This window comes from Bufo gargarizans, chromosome 5 (assembly GCF_014858855.1).
Source record: "Bufo gargarizans isolate SCDJY-AF-19 chromosome 5, ASM1485885v1, whole genome shotgun sequence".
In the NCBI taxonomy this organism is placed as follows: Eukaryota; Metazoa; Chordata; class Amphibia; order Anura; family Bufonidae; genus Bufo; species Bufo gargarizans.
Genome location: NC_058084.1, coordinates 240,833,689 through 240,854,683, shown reverse-complemented (window position 1 = coordinate 240,854,683; position 20,995 = coordinate 240,833,689). Strand labels below are relative to the sequence as shown.

At 41.4% G+C, this 20,995-nt stretch overlaps 1 protein-coding gene across 2 annotated transcripts in view; it reads left to right on the top strand.

Moving 5' to 3' along the window:
* The window catches only part of NKD2 (NKD inhibitor of WNT signaling pathway 2), a 186,381-nt gene that overhangs the window by 160,845 nt on the left and 4,541 nt on the right, over window positions 1-20,995 (top strand). For both annotated transcript variants that reach the window (XM_044294075.1, XM_044294074.1), the window contains exon 8: window positions 4,846-4,976. In XM_044294075.1, coding sequence (XP_044150010.1) covers window positions 4,846-4,976 — 131 coding nt within the window. The remainder of the gene's footprint in view (window positions 1-4,845; window positions 4,977-20,995) is intronic.

The window sequence follows — 20,995 nt, the reverse complement described above, 5'->3', positions numbered from 1 at the left end:
TCTAATGGCTTATATTTCCATACACATAAATGCATTGGGAACACTACACATTCTATTCCAAATCAAAACATGAAGAAATATGTATCAAATTTGTGTTGTTCCTCTAAAAAAATTGAAGAAGGTGTTTGTACTCTTCTTTACAAACTCAAACATTCACTATATAAACTGAAGAATGTTTGAAGATTTTGCTTTCCTTTGAATCACTTAACTAATATTTAGTTGTATAACCACTGTTTCTGGTGTGTTTGGGGTTGCTGTCTTGCTGGGACACCCATTTCAAGGGCATTTGCTCTTCAGCATAAGGCCTCATGCACACGACCGTTGTTTTTTAAGGTCCGCAAAAACCGGGTCTGTAGGTCCGTGATCCGTGACCGTTTTTTTCGTCCGTGGGTCTTCCTTGTTTTTTTGGAGGATCCACGGACATGAAAAATGAAAAAAAAATCTAAGTCAAGTTTGCCATTGAAATGATAGGAAAAAACGGACACGGATGACAATCTTGTGTGCATCCTTGATTTTTCACGGACCCATTGACTTGAATGGGTCCGTGAACCGTTGGCCGTGAAAAAAATAGGACAGATCATATTTTTTTCACGGCCAGGAAACACGGATCACGGATGCGGCTGCCAAACGGTGCATTTTCCGATTTTTCCACGGACCCATTGAAAGTCAATGGGTCCGTGAAAAACTGAAGACGGCACAACGGCCACGGATGCAACGGTCGTGTGCATGAGGCCTAAGGCACCATGACCTCTTCAAGTATTCTGTTGTATTCAAACTGATTCATGATCCCTGGTATGCAATAAATAGGCTGAACACCTTAGTATGAGAAACATCCCCATATCATGATGCTTGCGCCACCATGCTTCACTGTTTTCACAGTGCACTGTGGCTTCAATTCAGTGTTTGGGGGTCATCTGACAAACTGTCTCCGGCCACCAGTGAGAAATGCACTGTAACCAGCATATACAACATTTGCTGCCTTCCTTCCTTAAATAAGGGCAATAATTACCACCTGTTTTTCAAAGAATGAATGACCTCACTCATTGAACTCCACACTGCTATTATTTTGAACATGCCTCTTTCAATAAGTGATTGAATTACAGAGAATCAGCAGCATGCATGGCATGACTGTTGGGTTTCTATTTCTTTACTACAACTGCTAGTAAAATATCATTTCTACCAAAAACTGTGATTTATCAGGTTAGTGATGTCTGACTGCTATTATTTTGAAATAAATAACAACAAAATGGAGTAAATAGCAAATCCCTGAATGGGTAACGAGGGTCATATACATGAACATGAATATGGTAGCAGATATGCCATAAAAGTGACCAGTGCATAAGGAACTACATAGCTAATACATTTGTGTGGTTTTCTTGCTATGTTCCTTATGCCCTGGTCACTTTTATGGCATATCTGCTACCATATTTGCACTTTATATGTATATGATCCTCGTTACCCATTCAGGGATTTGCTATTTACATCTGTTGAGGTTATCATTGTAATGCTGCTCACTGTCATAGCTACAGGGGATAGTAATTAGGTGGTGTGCTACTGTCTTTTGTCCCCACCCATTCACAAATATGTACTGTGAATTATTTTTTAAATTGTAATCAATAAACTTTATACATTTTTTTTATCCAAATATTGGTGTTTTTTCACACTCCATTTTGTTGTTATTTATATAGATTCCGGGAGTGTACCGTTTATCTCAGCCCGTGGGATTGCTATTATTTTGAAGACAACTGTACATGTAGGAAACGGACTGAGTGGCTGCCTGACCTGTTCTGATAGAGCTATCTTGACTAGCCGCAGGAGTGACTGTTGCATGGAAGGAGGGGATTGCTGGGCAGTGCCCTGTTCAAACATTTGTTGTGGGGCCCCAGTCAGTTCTAGTTACACCATGCCTGAAAACAGCATTGTCTACTACACTATTTCATACTCTATTTGCTGCAGTATACTGCTGTACAGTATACTGTCCAGGCAGAGACCAAAAGATGCTCTATTGGTCTCCATCCTCCTACTGAATCCATTTTGTAGTTTGTATATTAGATGCTTTTCTAGTATACACGCTAAATATAAACTGTAAACACGTTGTGAACTCAGTGTAAGGGCCAGTTGCCAAAATGTTCTGTGGCGCTGTTTTTCACATGTTTTCCATGCCAAAAAAACACCTCTAAAAAGTCTTAAAAAAAACTGCCTGGAAAAAAGAATCAACATGCTCAGTGTGGATTATGTGCTGATTTTTTTTCACCACCTTTTTTAAATTCCGTAACGTGAACATAACCTAAGATAGGAGTTCTAGCTATCCTTTACTCATGACAAAAGCGAAGGAATGGGCAATTGTGCATGTGATATAAAGTGCTTGTGGTACAATCCCTAGATTCAAAATCTATGCCAAGTACACATAAAACATGATCAACATGATCTGTGGAGTGCACATGTGTGGGAGAAAGTGAGAAGTTGCTAGAGCTTTAAATGTTTTTTGCAGGATTAGAAAAACTTAAGGGGTTGTCCTTATTTGAAAATCTTCCCAGAATCCTGAAATGTAATAAACAATAAGAAAATCATATGTTCACCACTTAATCCCCCTAGTTTCCAATGCTGCCGCTAGACACCGCTGCAGCCTTTGAACTCAGACTGGAGTGTCAATGTGGGAAACAGCAAGGGATTAAGTGGTGAGTATTTGACCTTTTAATAAATGTTATTACAATTTGTATTTAGCTACTTTGGGGAGATATTTAGATGAGTCAAACTACCCTTTTTAAGGGGTTGTCCCATTAAGACAACTTCTCCCCTAACCACAGTTGATAAGTAGTCTGACCACTGGTACCCCTTCCCATCACGGGAACTGGGTCCCGTGCTTTCCTGTTTAAATGGAGCAGTGGTCACACATACACACTGTTACTCCATTTAGCTTTATGGGTCTACCAGAGATAGCCCAGTCTCCTGTGGATAGGGGATACGTTGTCTCAATGGGACAACCCTTTTAACAAATAACAACTAAACCTGTCCATATTTACTACTCAAAAGGGAATCTGTCATCAGAAAATGAATTATTGTTTATATCTAGTTTTTTTGTTAAATGTATGGTTGATGTTGTTATTTATAATTTCCCATGTTTCTCTGTATATATTAAAGGTAATTTATCAGCAGATTTGTAGCTATCACATACTTCTGCACTGTGAATGTTTACATGGTGTGTTCAATAAAAACATGGTAACATTTAATTATTTCTGTGTTATTAGTTTAAGCAGACTGTGATTTTCTATTGTTGTGACTGATGTAGATCATATCCCATTTTATGACCAATTTGTGCAGAAATCGATATCATTCCAAAGGGTTCACATACTTTTTCTTGCTACTGTATATTCTCCTTGTACAATGGCCTATGCACAGGTATCTTTTCCAGAATAACCTCTTTAACATCTATGGGATAGTACATCCCATAGATGTTAAAGAGGTTATTCTGGAAAAGATAATGATAACTTATCCACAGAATAGGTCATCATTATCACATCAGTGAAAGTCCGAGACCCGGAACCCCCGCCGATCAGTACTTTCAGTAAGATGCGGCGCTCACCGAAGCTACGGTGAGTGCTTTGGCCTTGCAGTAGCTTTCCAAGCACAGCTCAATACATTATATAGCGGTTGTGCTTTATATTGTAGTTCATCCTCATTGACTTGAATGGGGCTGAGCTGCAACTAGGCCACGTTACAAATGTATGGTGACATTGCTGGCCTAGGAAGAGGCCGCAGCACTCGCACAGTGCCTGGCCTCTTCCAACAGCTGATCGGTGGGGGTCCTGGGTGTTGGACCCCTGCAGATTTGATATTGATGATCTATAATCAGAATAGGTTACCAATATCTTTTCCTGGATAACCCTTTCAATGAGTCCTCTTTAGGCCTCATGCACACGACCGTTGTTTCATTCTGTGTCTGTTGTTCCGTTTTTTTCGTGATTTTCTGCGGACCCATTGACTTTCAATGAGTCAGTTGAAAACTCGGCTAATGCACCGTTTGTCACCCGCATCCGTAATCCGTGTTTCCGTGTGTCTTCCTTTATTTTTGGAGGATCTCCAGACATGAAGGAAAAAAAAATAAAAAATCTTAAGTCAAGTTTGCCATGCAAATGAGAGGAAAAAAAACTGACGCGGAAGACAATCTTGTGTGCCTCCGCATTTTTTCACGGTTCCATTGACTTGAATGGGTCAGCAAACCGTTTTCCGTGAAAAAATAGGACAGGTTATATTTTTTTTGACGAACTGAAACCAGGGATCACAGACGCGGATGACAAACGGTGCATTAGCCAAGTTTTCAACGGAGCCATTGAATGTCAATAGGTCCGCAGAAAATCACGAAAAATGGAACAATGGACACAACGGTCATATGCATTATGCCTTACGCATTAGTATTTGTAAGCCAAAACTAGGAATGGATTCTGCAGAGAAAAAGTATAATGAGAATGTTTGTGCCTTTTCTGTTTTTCTGGACCAACTCCTGGTTTTGGCTTACAAATACTGATGAAAAATATAGACTGTGTGAAAGTGGCCTTCTGACATTTCCAATTTTGTGCAAAGATGATGTAAAACATTTTTAACGGGTTGAGTAGACACATATAGAACCAGAGGTTGGATTTTATCCAGCCAGATCATTTGTTCCACTTTGCAGATAAGCAGCCACCAACGCATGTAATGATGCTCATCACCCATTAGCATTTAACATGCACGCTTGGTCGATCCACCGTACATGTTTATACAGCAGTCAGTTATTTTATGTGTGTGAACATCTATAAACATTCAACTTGCTTCTTCATACATTTGTGTATTTTCTCTCATGTTTAGGATAAATATCAGTGAGCAACAATCGTGCAATGAAACCGGTGATCATTACTGTGTAGATGAAAATACAGAACGCAGAAACCATTATCTTGACTTAGCTGGAATAGAAAATTATACGTCAAGATTTGGTCCAGGTAAAAATATGTAGTATGTGGTGCGTGTGATACTGTGCTTTAGGTTTCCAGATGTGTTTCCTGGCCAGTTTAACTCCTTAATGCCATAAATAATTTTCATTGCTTCATTTAATTTACTCCTCACCAAAAGCATAACTTTTTTTTCAACATCCTGTAACATATGAGGGATAATTTTTTGCAGGACTTGTGTTAATTTCTAATAGCAACTTGAAAGGAGAATAGGAATAAAGTTGCGGCACTCACCGAAATGTATCAAAGGTTTCTTTTATTGTGGCTTCCTCAGCAGGTAGCAGAAAGGATCCGGGGCGGACACATAGTTGCGAGCAGCGACGGCCGTTTCGCGCGCTAAGACGCGCTTCCTCAGGCCACTGATTACGTCATTGCGCATACGTGCGCTTTATACAAAGTGGATAGGGGGACGGCCGACGCCGTCAGCAAGTATCTCACTCCCACAGATGTGACGTGATTAAAATATATGCAAACCAACAGGTAAGATTACAATCCAATGGTTAATTGAGCCAAAACAAGACAGACATAGAAAACATACAAAGGGAGGACGAATATTAAAGCGTACATACAAGGCAAGTGGCAAAATTACATCTCTATATCGAGGTTAAAGGAGATGGAATAGCTAGCGTGGGCTACGGCAGTAAGTTAAGTTTCCTTACTATGGACCATGTACCCAATATATATATATAAAGCCTCATCAAATAGGCAAAATGTTTTTAGGGAAGGACAAAGGGAAGGGATCCGCTTCTACATGGGAAAGACAAGTTGCAAGAAAACCCTCCAAATATGAGCGCGTGAAGTTTCACAAAAATACAGACATGTCATTTCTATCATTCATTCCTACCGCATGCATGGCCTCCGTGCGCATAATCCACCTTGCCTCCCTCTGCAGGAGCAGGCGATGCCGGTCACCACCCCGAGGGATGGGGCGGACATGCTCTATGCCTGCAAAGGAGAGGCAACGCGGATACGCGTCGTGGGCCGTGCGGACGTGCTCAATGAGGCGTGGACTGCCTCTGCCTGATCGAATAGAGCCAATGTGTTCGCGAATGCGCTCAAATAGGGGGCGAATTGTCTTTCCGATGTAGAAGCGTTTACAAGGACAAAAAAACACATATACTACATAGGACGTACGGCAATTAATAAAGTCCCGTACTGTGTGTGATACACCACCTATTTGTAGATACCTAGAGCAGACATTAAGTGCGCAGAAGGAGCAATGGCTACATCTAAAATTGCCCGTCGGTTTTTTCAACCAAATTTCATCTCTAGGTGAGGAAAAGACACTTCTGACTAACTTGTCTTTAATTGTGGGGCATCTTTTAAATGTGACCAATGGTCTGTTTTCAGTGAAGCTGTTAAGAGTGGGGTCTCCCTTGAGAAGGTCCCAATTTCGATTGATGATCTGCCGGACCATTTCAGCGACCGGGCTATATTGAAAAGCAAAAGCAAAACGTGAGGGTTTAATGCTGTTGCTCCGTTCAGTGAGCAAAGAATTACGGTCGAGTGAAGACGCTTTTGATAGGGCTGCGGAGACTTCTCGCAGTGGATAACCCCTACTAATGAGTCTAGCTCTAAGTTCTCCAGCTTGGCGATAAAAACCTTCGTCCGTATCATTAATCCTGCGCAGACGGACAAACTGCCCGTATGGAACTTCGCGTTTGACTGAAGATGGGTGGAAACTGGTCTGGTGGAAGAGCGAGTTAGTCGCTGTCGGCTTACGGTGGCCACAAGTGTGCACCACTCCATCTTTTACCGTAACATGTACATCTAGAAAATCCAGAACCTCACCACCAAAATTGATGGTGAACTTCATGTTCATGCGATTGCATGCGTTCAGATGGTCGACAAATGCACGACACGACTCCTCGCTCCCCGACCAGACCAGAAAAACATCATCCACATATCTTAAAAATAGGCTGATGTGGCTCACATAGGGGTTATCCACTGCGAAAATATAGGTCTCCTCAAATACCGCTAGGTACAGGTTGGCAAATGTGCACGAGACAGGCGTGCCCATAGCCGTACCTAGTACCTGGCGGTACCACTGTCCATCAAATTGGAAGACATTGTTCGACAGGACAAGGTCTAGTGCCTTGTGGACAAAATCAATGAAGACCGCACTATTATTGCTTCTACTTAGGACTGTATCAACAGCCCTTAACCCAAGATCATGGGGGATTCTAGTGTATAAGCTCTCGACATCCAAGGATACGAGACTGAATTCCTCCCGCCACTCCAGGCCTCGGAGTGCCCGGAGGAAGTCTCCCGTATCCTTAAGGTATGTCGGAGTGCTCCTTAGTAATGGTCTAAGGAGCCAATCAATATAGCCAGATAGAGGTTCCAGCACTGAACCGATGCCTGCCACGATGGGACGTCCCGGAGGTCGGGTAAGGGATTTGTGGATTTTTGGTACGAAATACCAAGTGGGGATTTTAGGGAAGGCTGGCACGAGTTTATCCCTAATGTTTTTAGGTAAAAACCCGTTATATATGTGCTGATCAATAAGCCGACAGAGTTTGGAAGATATTTCAGGTATCGGGTTCCCCCTTAACTTCATATAAACTGTACTGTCTCCCAACTGTCTATTGGCCTCCTCCATATAATACTCCCTAGACATCAGGACCACGTTCCCTCCCTTGTCGGCCGGCTTAATCACCATATTTTTCTGCTTCCCTAACCACAATAAAGCATGAGATTCTTCCACCGTAAGGTTGGAAGGTGCTGCTGGGTACACCAGCGCACGCATTTCTTTCAAAACTTGCTTGTGGAACAGGTCAATTGGTGAGCCGGCCGGCATGGGAGGAAGGAAGGTGGACCTGATGCCCCCTGTGTATCTACTGAAGTGTTCTACTCCATCTGTGGATTCATCAGGTTCAGTGCTGGAAAGGAAATGGATGCAGGAAATTTCTTCATCACTGAATTTATCAGACAAATGGAAATCAGTGAGTGACATTGTGGCAGGGACCTCCCCCTGTAAGGGGTCGAGGACCTGAGAGGTAGTTTCAGAGAATAATCTCTTGAGGTATAGCTTGCGGATAGACATGAACAGATCTATCTCAAAATCAACCAGGTTGAACTGTCCAGGTAGGCTGTATCCCAGCCCCCGATTGAGGAGTGGGATACAGCCCTGGGGCAGTTCAGAGCCTGTGAGATTGAGAACCACATTTTCAGGGGGTGCTTGAATATAGAGTTCGTCAGGGGCTACTGTCGCCAGGAGACTTGACGTCTTCTTCTTGTCGATTTTCTGGTTCCTCTTGCTTGCTGTTCCACGTCTACCACGCCCCCTTCTCGTGCCTTTTCTAAAGGGGTTGTTGTATCTTCAGCTGGATTAGCTCCATTTCCCTCGGAGGCACTTGATTCCGAATCGGTGGCCCAGAAATTATGGCGTCCTCTCCGTGGGGCTCGTTTGGGGCGGTTTCGCTTTTTACCTCAGTCAAAGACACGATCAGCCTCATAATCATTTTTGTCTCTGATAAATTTGTCCCTCTTTCGATCTTTAATGTCCGCCTGTGTGGCAAGTAATTTTTTATTAAGCCTTTTTTCAAATCCATGGAATTGCGACTCCATGAGTCGTTTTTGTAACTCCCCCTTTGCCTTGGTCAGTTCCTCTGTGACACTGGTATACTCTTGCTGGTCCCGTGTCAATACCAATTCCATAATCTCTAAAGAGAATCTCTGGTGTGCCACTTTCCATTCCCCTGTAAATAGGGGATCATCCTCATACTGCACGATCTCTTTAAAGAGGCGTAAGCCTCTGGGGACACGCCCACTTTCCTTGTAGGACTTCAGTGACTCAATAGTCCAGAATAATCTGACTTCTTTGTCAGCCAGTTGGAATATTTTTGCTTCCAAACTTTTAGTACTGGAAGTCTGCACATAATCCTGTTGATTACAGGTAACAAAAAATGTGTCCGCCCCTTGACGACCCTGGATTAGGCTGCATGTGGTTTCAGGTGCGGTTTCTGTGTCAGAAGTGGTGGCTTCAGTGTTCGATATAGCGTGCTCTGCCATCATGATACAGGTAATGTTGAATGCAGGGAGACGTAGATTATAATCAGGCGGCACTGCATACACTGATCACGCCGTGTTTGAACCGGGCCACATGCAGTAGAAAACACTTCTCAATGTGGTGCTCAGCAAGAAAGTAGCTTATAGTAGACAAATGGCAACTTGAAAGGAGAATAGGAATAAAGTTGCGGCACTCACCGAAATGTATCAAAGGTTTATTTTATTGTGGCTTCCTCAGCAGGTAGCAGAAAGGATCCGGGGCGGACACATAGTTGCGAGCAGCGACGGCCGTTTCGCGCGCTAAGACGCGCTTCCTCAGGCCACTGATTACGTCATTGCGCATACGTGCGCTTTATACAAAGTGGATAGGGGGACGGCCGACGCCGTCAGCAAGTATCTCACTCCCACAGATGTGACGTGATTAAAATATATGCAAACCAACAGGTAAGATTACAATCCAATGGTTAATTGAGCCAAAACAAGACAGACATAGAAAACATACAAAGGGAGGACGAATATTAAAGCGTACATACAAGGCAAGTGGCAAAATTACATCTCTATATCGAGGTTAAAGGAGATGGAATAGCTAGCGTGGGCTACGGCAGTAAGTTAAGTTTCCTTACTATGGACCATGTACCCAATATATATATAAAGCCTCTTAATTTCTAATAGCACCATTTAATATTTTATACAATACCAAATTTTTCAGACACATTTTTCCCGCCCAAAAGTGGGGGGATAATGGCAGTGCCTTATAGTCCGCATGCTAATAACCACTTCCATTATGGAATAAATCTTTAGTATGCAGAAGGCACGGGGAGTTGAGCACTGTGCTGACTGCACTCATCCCTCCTACCAGGACGTAGTGCATGTAGGCGTGCACTATGACCTGGCGCTGTACAATGTCAGGTCACAGTGCAGAACGGGTCGGAAGAAGAACAGGGAGCGGCGAGTCCTGGATCTGTAGCGTGGCAGTGCCATCTGGAGCAAGTGAACTCCACCCCCCCCCCCAAAAAAAAAAAAAAAAAAAACTATGAAAAAAAGTGACCCATGTTGCAAACTACATCCCCAAGAAATATTTCATGGGAGGTAGTGATCACTTGGTTTCATAGAAAAAATAAAATAAACACTTGGCTGTGAAAATGAAAAAATACATAATTTAAAAGAAAGGCACAAATTTTAAGAGAAAATGCACCCCACTATCTATTATCCATTTTCTCTTGAAGCAGCACACCATATGTGGCTATAAACTGCCATATGGGCACACTGTAGGGCTCAGAAGGGAAAAGTGCCATATGGCAGATTTTGCTGGGATAGTTTTGAGTGCCATGTCAGATTTGAAGAGATCCTGAGGAAGGAAACCCCCAAAAATGACATTTTGGAAACTACACCCCTCAAGGCAGTCATTGAGGGATGCGGTGAGTGTATTGACCCAACAAACGTTTCATAGAATATAGAAACACTTGGCTGTGAAAATGAAATGTTGCTTTAGCCCCATTTTTTTTTATTTTCAAAAGGGGTAATGGGAGAAAATGCACACCACAACTTGTTATGCATTTTTCCTGGATGCGGAAACCCCCCCATATCTAATCGTAAACTGCTTTTTGGGGACATGGCAGTTGTTCAGAAGCGAAGGAACAACATATGAATTTTCTAACATGGAATTTGACTAAATTGTTTAGGGGCCATAACTTTTTTTTGTTGTTGTGGGGGCTTGTTTTTTGCGGGATAAATTGTATTTTTTTGTACCATTTTAGGGTACATATGACTATCACTGAAATATCACTTTTTATCCAGTTTTTTGGGGGAGGTGAGGTGGGCAAAAATTGCCATTCTGTCACGGTTTTTAATTTTTATAGGGTTCTCAATGCAGTATATATAACTTTATGCTGTTGGTCGATACAGTTATGGCAATACCAAAATAATAGTTTGTTTTCATGTTTTGCAAATTTTTCGGCGTAATTTTTTTTATTCGAAATAAACAGGGCTGTGGAGTCGGTCGATAAATGCTCCGACTCCTCAGTTTTTTGTACTTCCGACTCCTCTGTATTTAATATGCAAATGTATTTTATACATTCCTTGAAGGAAAGAAAGGCAACATACATGTCATTACCAAATGACTACTGGCTGGGAAGCCAACAGTTTACTGTATTGAACAGTTTAAGCAAAGGACAAACACAATGAAAACAACAGTTTTTTTTTAATCAAGTGGCTGGATAGTAGCAGCAGGCATAAACATCAGGAACTTTACAAGTTAAAAAATACAAACCACGTTATTTGGTTGTTTTAGAACAAAAACAAAGCTTATCTATATGAACCAAAAACAAAATCTGTAAAACCTAGAAATGGTTTATATTAATCTTCTTCACATCACTGAACGAGTTTGTTTTGCGGTTACTGAGGCACTGCATGCATTGGCCTTTATTCTTACAGTAGAGAAGTCATTAATTATAACTGTTTATGAATTCGGACATTTAAACTTGCTTTTTTTTTTATTCCAATTTAAATTTAGTAGGAGTCGGAGTCGGTTCATTTTTTGCCGACTCCGACTCCAGGTACCCAAAATTGACTCCGACTCCTCGACTCCGACTCCACAGCCCTGGAAATAAATTATATTTTGCATTACCACATAATAACATCCATAACAATTTTTATTTTCTGCCAACCTAGCTGTCTGAGGGCTTGTTTTTTTGCCGGATGGGCTGCAGTTTTTATTGGTACTATTTTGGGGTACATTTGACTTTTTGGATCACTTGTTATACCATTTATTTGGGGAATTGAGGTGGGCAAAATTGCAATTCTGTCACAGTGCAGGAAATGTAACATAAATTATAAGGCTGAAAAACAGACATCTGTCCATCCAGTTCAGCCTGTTATCATGCAAGTTGATCCAGAGGAAGGCGGAAAAAAAAAAAAATCTGAGAGGTAGAAGTCAATTTTTTCTCACTTTAGGAGACAAAAAATCCTTCCCGACTCCAATCAGAATCATTTCCTGGATCAACAACTCATATAGTAACATATAGTAACATGATGCTTTTATAGATCAAGCTGTGGCGTTGCCAAACATGTGTAGTGTATATATATATTATTTTTTTCATTTTACACTGCAATAGTCCACTGCAGTGTAGTGACACTAAGCCTGATTAGGTTTCAGACTCTGGCAGGACCTGTCAGGCTAAGGCTATTTTCACACTAGCGGCAGGATGGATCTGACAGGCTGTTCACCCTATCGGATCCGTCTTGCCGCTGCTCCGTCCCCATAGACTATTAATAGTCTATGGGGACGGGGCAGGGCTCCGGCGCAGCACGTGCAGAGGTTCTCCTCTGTGCACCTCTTGCCCTCATTCCAGTTTGTCATTGTTCTCCCAACTACAGGGACATGCAGTGTTTTACAGTGCTGACATTTTGGCCTAGGTGTGTAGCTATCTTTCAGAGTGATAAACCAAGGACTCTCAGTTCAAGGATCCAATTTTTTTGCTTTCATGTGACTAAAAAGCTTTGCTTTCAATTTGGCCTTTATGCCCCTTCCACATGCTATAGATTGGAGCTATGTGCTTGAAAATGTAATTATTTGCAGATTTTAACAAACCTGCTATTTCATGGATTTGTATAACCTTACAGATGGTCTTTCTTGGTGTTGCAATTTAAATTTTAAGAATTGTGTATATAATACATATACACTACACATAATGCATTGGGATAGTATTCAAACCCTTTTACTTCTTGATATTTTTTATGTTGCACCTTGTGCTGTGATAGAAGAAATAGAAAATAAAGAAAAAAATCATGTTTTTCTCCATCATTCTGCTCACAAAATGACAATGTGAAAACAGAATGATTGAAATGTTTGGTAGTTTATTGGATTTGTTTTATATTGCATGCCACAGATTTAAATGTTCAGAAACTGCCCACATATTTCATTATATACAGTATTCTCTTTATTACATCTGGACAACCAGAAGGATGTTCATTTGCACACAATAAAAATATGAATTGATTGCATCATTTTCATTTTGAGCACCGTAAATTTCTCATGTTCGTGGGTCCCTAGCCCACCACGCTGTGACTATTTCAAGATGGAGCGGCCTAGTGGCTACCCTGCAGCAATGGCCAGATCCCTGTATAGAGCTTAAAGGGTGAAAACCAAGGGACCACCAGGATAAAACCCTCAGGACCAGCCCAAAGTGGTTGACACAGTGGGTCTATACTCACTGCTTGTAACAGTGAAGTCTAAAGGTCCAGAGCACCTGGATTAGGTTTTCATTAAAAATATCTCTGTAGCCACTGAAAAACACTTCCACAGCATGATGATTCAATCATGGCATCTCATGGCACCAGAGAAACTCAGTCTCAGAGTCCTTTTTTGCAAACTCCCAGGTGGGCCTCCATGTGACTTTTACTGAGGAAAGTCTTCTTTCTGGCCCCTCTGCCATAAAGCCCAGATTGTTGGAGTGCTGCAGGATCTCAGCCAGAGTTACCAGTGTGTTGTTGCTCACTTCTGATTTTGTGAAGTTATAGAATAAAATTTGACTGTCCTTTCATGAGAAAATTGTCCTGGTTTTTGTACTGTCATCCCATTTATTGTTCTGTACCAGTGTTTCGGCTTTTTACTTAAAGGGGTATTCCAGTTAGGTAAAGTTATACCCTATCCACAGGATCGTGTATAACTATTAAAACGGTGGGGTTCTACAGCTCGGCTATCTCTGGAACTCCCCATCTGGCTCCTCCATTCATTTTGAGGGGCAGTATGGGGTCCCCATTCTCATGGTCAGTGAGTGTCCTACTGCTGGGAAAGGAGATAACTTAACATAACTGTAATACCCCTTTAAATAAATAAAAAAAAAGTCCCGAGGCTTATCACTTTAAGGGTGCTTCAATACAGGGAGTGCAGAATTATTAGGCAAGTTGTATTTTTGAGGATTAATTTTATTATTGAACAACAACCATGTTCTCAATGAACCCCAAAAACTCATTAATATCAAAGCTGAATATTTTTGGAAGTAGTTTTTAGTTTGTTTTTAGTTTTAGCTATTTTAGGGGGATATCTGTGTGTGCAGGTGACTATTACTGCACATAATTATTAGGCAATTTAACAAAAAACAAATATATACCCATTTCAATTATTTATTTTTACCAGTGAAACCAATATAACATCTCAACATTCACAAATATACATTTCTGACATTCAAAAACAAAACAAAAACAAACCAGTGACCAATATAGCCACCTTTCTTTGCAAGGACACTCAAAAGCCTGCCATCCATGGATTTTGTCAGTGTTTTGATCTGTTCACCATCAACATTGCGTGCAGCAGCAACCACAGCCTCCCAGACACTGTTCAGAGAGGTGTACTGTTTTCCCTCCTTGTAAATCTCACATTTGATGATGGACCACAGGTTCTCAATGGGGTTCAGATCAGGTGAACAAGGAGGCCATGTCATTAGATTTTCTTCTTTTATACCCTTTCTTGCCAGCCACGTTGTGGAGTACTTGGACGCGTGTGATGGAGCATTGTCCTGCATGAAAATCATGTTTTTCTTACCTTGCAGACTTCTTCCTGTACCACTGCTTGAAGAAGGTGTCTTCCAGAAACTGGCAGTAGGACTGGGAGTTGAGCTTGACTCCATCCTCAACCCAAAAAGGCCCCACAAGCTCATCTTTGATGATACCAGCCCAAACCAGTACTCCACCTCCACCTTGCTGGCGTCTGAGTCGGACAGGAGCTCTCTGCCCTTTACCAATCCAGCCATCTGGCCCATCAAGACTCACTCTCATTTCATCAGTCCATAAAACCTTAGAAAAATCAGTCTTGAGATATTTCTTGGCCCAGTCTTGACGTTTCAGCTTGTGTGTCTTGGTCAGTGGTGGTCGTCTTTCAGCCTTTCTTACCTTGGCCATGTCTCTGAGTATTGCACACCTTGTGCTTTTGGGCACTCCAGTGATGTTGCAGCTCTGAAATATGGCCAAACTGGTGGCAAGTGGCATCTTGGCAGCTGCACGCTTGACTTTTCTCAGTTCATGCGCCTTGGTTTTTCCACACGCTTCTTGCGACCCTGTTGACTATTTTGAATGAAACGCTTGATTGTTCGATGATCATGCTTCAGAAGCTTTGCAATTTTAAGAGTGCTGCATCCCTCTGCAAGATATCTCACTATTTTTGACTTTTCTGAGCCTGTCGTCCTTCTTTTGACCCATTTTGCCAAAGGAAAGGAAGTTGCCTAATAATTATGCACACCTGATATAGGGTGTTGATGTCATTAGACCACACCCCTTCTCATTACAGAGATGCACATCACCTAATATGCTTAATTGGTAGTAGGCTTTCAAGCCTATACAGCTTGGAGTAAGACAACATGCATAAAGAGGATAATGTGGTCAAAATACTCATTTGCCTAATAATTCTGCACGTAGTGTACAGATTTGTTATGTGGCTGGCGATATGTATGAGCACTTAAAAATAAAATCTGAATTATATTGATGAACATGTGCAATACGAGAGCTTAAGCTCTTCGTTGCCAATAAATTCAAATGTACTCCATTGGCTGCTCAGTAATGTGGACCATGAGCTGAGCACACTCCAGGCATGGTAGGTGCTGGCCGTGTTAGACAGCTCATATCCAGCTGTAGGGCCTGTCGATGTAATAGTGTTGATTGGTTGTTGTAACGGATCTCCTAGCAACCCGACCGGGTACCTCCGTCGATAGATGCTCCTAGTGCTTTCCGAGGACTCCAAGCACTCCACTTGACACCGTACGCACTGCAGACCCCACAAACCGTCGCAGCTTGGTTGGGGTCTCACCGTCCTCCACCCACGCTGGACCCAAGACCGGGCTTCAGCTTCCAGTGGGTGAACCTCTCCTACATCCAGAGAGCAGGAACTTACAAGAGCTTATACTCAGGGGAGTATTGTGATATAGCAATCCCCAAGAGTGTAGTTATCGCATTCCCCAAACATGAAGGTATAAAGCAGAATCTTTATTTTAACACACAAGCATTTTATACACATCTTCCAACAAGGTTACCACCCACAGGGTTTTGTAAAAACAGCCAATAACCACGTTCAATACACTCAGACACTCCCACACAAAATCCTCCCCTCTGCCCATGATAGAATTACCTCACACTGGGTTGATGCAATCATCACAGGCAGGCGAATACACAATATCCTCTGTCCTGGAGACAACCGAGAAGTAATTCAATTATCTCTCAGGACAAAGGACATCACCAATACACACAGAGAGACAATGGACCAGACCTCCCTACTCAACGTATACAATGTCCCACCCTTTTTAATACACATAGACATTTAACATCCCAAAATGGCACGAATTAGACCAGGGGTTCAAGTTAGTCCAAGTCCTTTGTGAACAACGGAGGCCTGGCTGATGAGAGGGCCCATAATCCTGGGGCAAGAGGCTAGTAGCCAGCCCCCTCAAAAACCCAGTGGCGAGGTTGGTTTTGCCACAGTTGTTATGGCAGTCTTAGACTGGCCCTTTTACAACTCCTATAACACTCTGCTTCTGGCAATACAAACCTACTACTGTGCCTGGCAGAGCAATATTATATGTTTTTTTGCGTTTTCCTATTTTTACTTTCTGCCTTTTTGGAGCTATAACTTTTTAATTGTTTCGTTCACATATCTTTATGAGGGCTTGTTATTTGTGGTACAAGTTGTACTTTCTAATAGCATAGGATTTAGTGGGAAGCTGGATAAAAAATTCCAAATGGGAAGCAATTGGAAGAAAAACACAATTCAGCCACAGTTTTACGGGTTTTGTTTTTATGGCATTTACTATGCGGTAAAACTGACTTGTGCTCTTCATTCTCCAGGTCATAATGATTATGACAATCTCACATTTGTATGTTTTTTTTGTGTTTTAATACTGAAGAAAAAATAAAAAATTTGGAAAAAAAATTACTCTCTTTTTATCACCATATCCTGACCCCCATAAATTTGCTACTGTTAAGTCTACAGAGCTATGTTAGGGCTCATTTATTGTGGGGCAATCAGTAGTACCATTTTGGGGTTTGTGTAGGACTTTTGATCACTTTTTATTACATTTTTTAAGACGTGATTTTTTTTATTTATTTTTTTCATTTTGGGGAAAGGGGAGTGATTTAAAGGTTATATATATATATATATATATATATATATATATTTTTTTTTTTTACTTTTATTTTTTTCATTTGGATTTCATTGGATTGCAATTTGTATAAAGTAAATGGATGTTATCCATTACAATATACAAAGATCTGTATATTCCAAAGCACTGCAGCCATCTGCAGGCCTGCATTTGAATGTACCTGTAAAAGGCATTGGAGCCTCAGCAGGCTACACCCTTTCATAGACAATGAATGGCTCCCCGTCACTATATGAGGGAGACGTTCCAGGCACTGAAGCGCTGTGCCTCCAGGTTTTGTGCTTTCTGAGGGGTTATATGTCTGTGATCGGCATTTTCACTGGTTACAGACATTAACCATAACAGGTGTCATGTTGGGAAAGGGTGAAATAATCACAGGCTCAAGTCCCATCAGGGTTGTTGTTTTTTTAGTCACCATGCCTTAAAGAAAAAAAAAATCATGAAAAGGATGAAAAAGGCACATGTACACATAGTATCAATAACTACAGAGCTCTCTGCCAAAAATAACAATTCCATACGCAGCTCTAAATAAGTTAGCATGTTATTTGTATCGCAGTTTGATTGCTGTAAAAAACAAAAAAAAAAAAACCAAAAAAATGCATTTTTTATTTTAACTCCTCAAAGTTGACTAGCAAAAACAAGCTCTTATATGGCTATATTGACAGACAAAAGTTAAAGGGAAAGACGATAATGTCTTTGCTTAGTCCTTAAAGGGGTTTTCTGGGAATTAAGAAAATGGAAATATGTATGTACAGACGTGGACAAAATTGTTGGTACCCTTTGGTCAATGAAAGAAAAAGTCACAATGGTCACAGAAATAACTTTAATCTGACAAAAGTAATAATAAATTAAAATTCTATAAATGTTAACCAATGAAAGTCAGACATTGTTTTTCAACCATGCTTCAACAGAATTATGTAAAAAAATAAACTCATGAAACAGGCATGGACAAAAATGATGGTACCCCTAGAAAACACAGAACATAATGTGACCAAAGGGACATGTTAATTCAAGGTGTGTCCACTAATTAGCATCACAGGTGTCTACAACCTTGTAATCAGCCATTGGGCCTATATATATGGCTCCAGGTAATCACTGTGTTGTTTGGTGATATGGTGTGTACCACACTCGACATGGACCAGAGGAAGCAAAGGAAAGAGCTGTCTCAAGAGATCAGAAAGAAAATTATAGACAAGCATGTTAAAGGTAAAGGCTATAAGACCATCTCCAAGCAACTAGATGTTCCTGTGAGTACAGTTGCACATATTATTCATAAGTTTAAGATCCATGGGACTGTAGCCAACCTCCCTGGACGTGGCCGCAGGAGGAAAATTGATGACAAATCTAAGAGACGGATAATCCGAATGGTAACAAAAGAGCCTAGAAAGACTTCTAAAGAGATTCAAGGTGAACTTCATGCTCAAGGAACATCAGTGTCAGATCGCACCATCCGTCGTTGTTTGAGCCAAAGTGGACTACATGGGAGACGACCAAGGAGGACACCATTGTTGAAAACGAATCATAAAAAAGCAAGACTGGAATATGCCAAACTACATGTTGACAAGCCACAAAGCTTCTGGGAGAATGTCCTGTGGACAGATGAGACAAAAATCGAAGTTTTTGCCAAGGCACATCAGCTGTATGTTCACAGACGAAAAAATGAAGCATATCAAGAAAAGAACACTGTCCCTACTGTGAAACATGGAGGAGGCTCTGTTATGTTCTGGGGCTGCTTTGCTGCGTCTGGCACAGGGTGTCTTGAATCTGTGCAGGGTACAATGAAATCTCAAGACTATCAAGGAATTCTAGAGAGAAATGTACTAGCCAGTGTCAGAAAGCTTGGTCTCAGTCGCAGGTCATGGGTCTTGCAACAGGACAATGACCCAAAACACACCGCTAAAAACACCCAAGAATGGCTAAGAGGAAAAAATTGGACTATTCTAAAGTGGCCTTCTATGAGCCCTGACCTCAATCCTATTGAGCATCTTTGGAAGGAGCTGAAACATGCAGTCTGGAAAAGGCACCCTTCAAACCGGACACAACTGGAGCAGTTTGCTCATGAGGAGTGGGCCAAAATACCTGCTGAGAGGTGCAGATGTCTCATTGACAGTTACAGGAAGCGTTTGATTGCAGTGATTGCCTCAAAAGGTTGCGCAACAAAATATTAAGTTAGGGGTACCATCATTTTTGTCCATGCCTGTTTCATGAGTTTATTTTTTTACATAATTCTGTTGAAGCATGGTTGAAAAACAATGTCTGACTTTCATTGGTTAACATTTATAGAATTTTAATTTATTATTACTTTTGTCAGATTAAAGTTATTTCTGTGACCATTGTGACTTTTTCTTTCATTGACCAAAGGGTACCAACAATTTTGTCCACGTCTGTATTACTTTATTATATTTATTATAATATATTCTCAAATACCTTTTATTAGTTATAATGGCTTGTTTTGTCTGGGGAGCAATCATTAGGAGAAAAAAAAATGGACACCATTTTATTAGTACACACAAAACTTGTCCTAATCACATAGGACAAGTTACTTCAGAGCAGTGAGCTAAACAGCTGCCTAATTCTCCTGTCTGCTCTACTTGTCAGGGATTATAATCCTGAATACAGCTGAGAACTTCAGCTGAATCTTTGTAGGAATAGAGTTCATGAGAAGACATGAAGTACAGAGAAGATGAACAGGACAGACTGCGGTAATGTGGGGCCGAGGTAATGGAGACTGCATAAAAGTGCTGCTGCTCATCAGCCACATCTGCACCTCCTCTCTGTACTTCATGTCTGCTCATGAACTCCATTCCTACAAAGATTTAGCTGAAGATCTTATCATCTGTATTCAGGATCATAATCCCTGACAAGCAGAGCAGTGTGGAGTATTAGGCAGCTCTTTAGCTCTGTGTTGTGAAGTAATTTGTCCTGCTGTGTGATTAGGACAGGTTTTGTTTGTGCTAATAGGACGGCGGGCATTTTATTTTTCCTAATGGTTGCTCCCTGGACAAACCAATCCATTATAACTAATGAAAGGTATTTGGGAATATATTTATAATAAAGTTATATTTAATTATTTTCACTTTCTTAATTCCTGGAGAACCCCCTTAACCACCTCCCGACTGCCTAACGCACGGATGCGTCCGGAAGGTGGTTGATTCATTCCTCCTGGACGCATCCGTGCGTCATCTCGCGAGAGCCGTGATTTCCTGTGAACGCGCGCACACAGGAACGGAAGGTAAGCGAGTGGATCTCCAGCCTGCCAGCGGCGATCGTTCGCTGGCAGGCTGGAGATGCGATTTTTTTAACCCCTAACAGGTATATTAGACGCTGTTTTGATAACAGCGTCTAATATACCTGCTACCTGGTCCTCTGGTGGTCCCTTTTGCTTGGATCGACCACCACACAGGTAGCTCAGTAAAGTACCACCAAACACCACTCACCCCCCTGTCATTGATCACCCCCCTGTCATTGATCACCCCCTTGTAAGGCTCCATTCAGACATTTTTTGGGCCCAAGTTAGCGGAAATTTTTTATTTTATTTTTTTCTTACAAAGTCTCATATTCCACTAACTTGTGTCAAAAAATAAAATCTTACATGAACTCACCATACCCCTCACGGAATCCAAATGCGTAACATTTTTTAGATATTTATATTCCAGACTTCTTCTCACGCTTTAGGGCCCCTAAAATGCCAGGGCAGTATAAATACCCCACATGTGACCCCATTTCGGAAAGAAGACACCCCAAGGTATTCCGTGAGGGGAATATTGAGTCCATGAAAGATTTACATTTTTGTCCCCAAGTTAGCGGAAAGGGAGACTTTGTGAGAAAAAAAATAAAAAATTCCGCTAACTTGTGCCA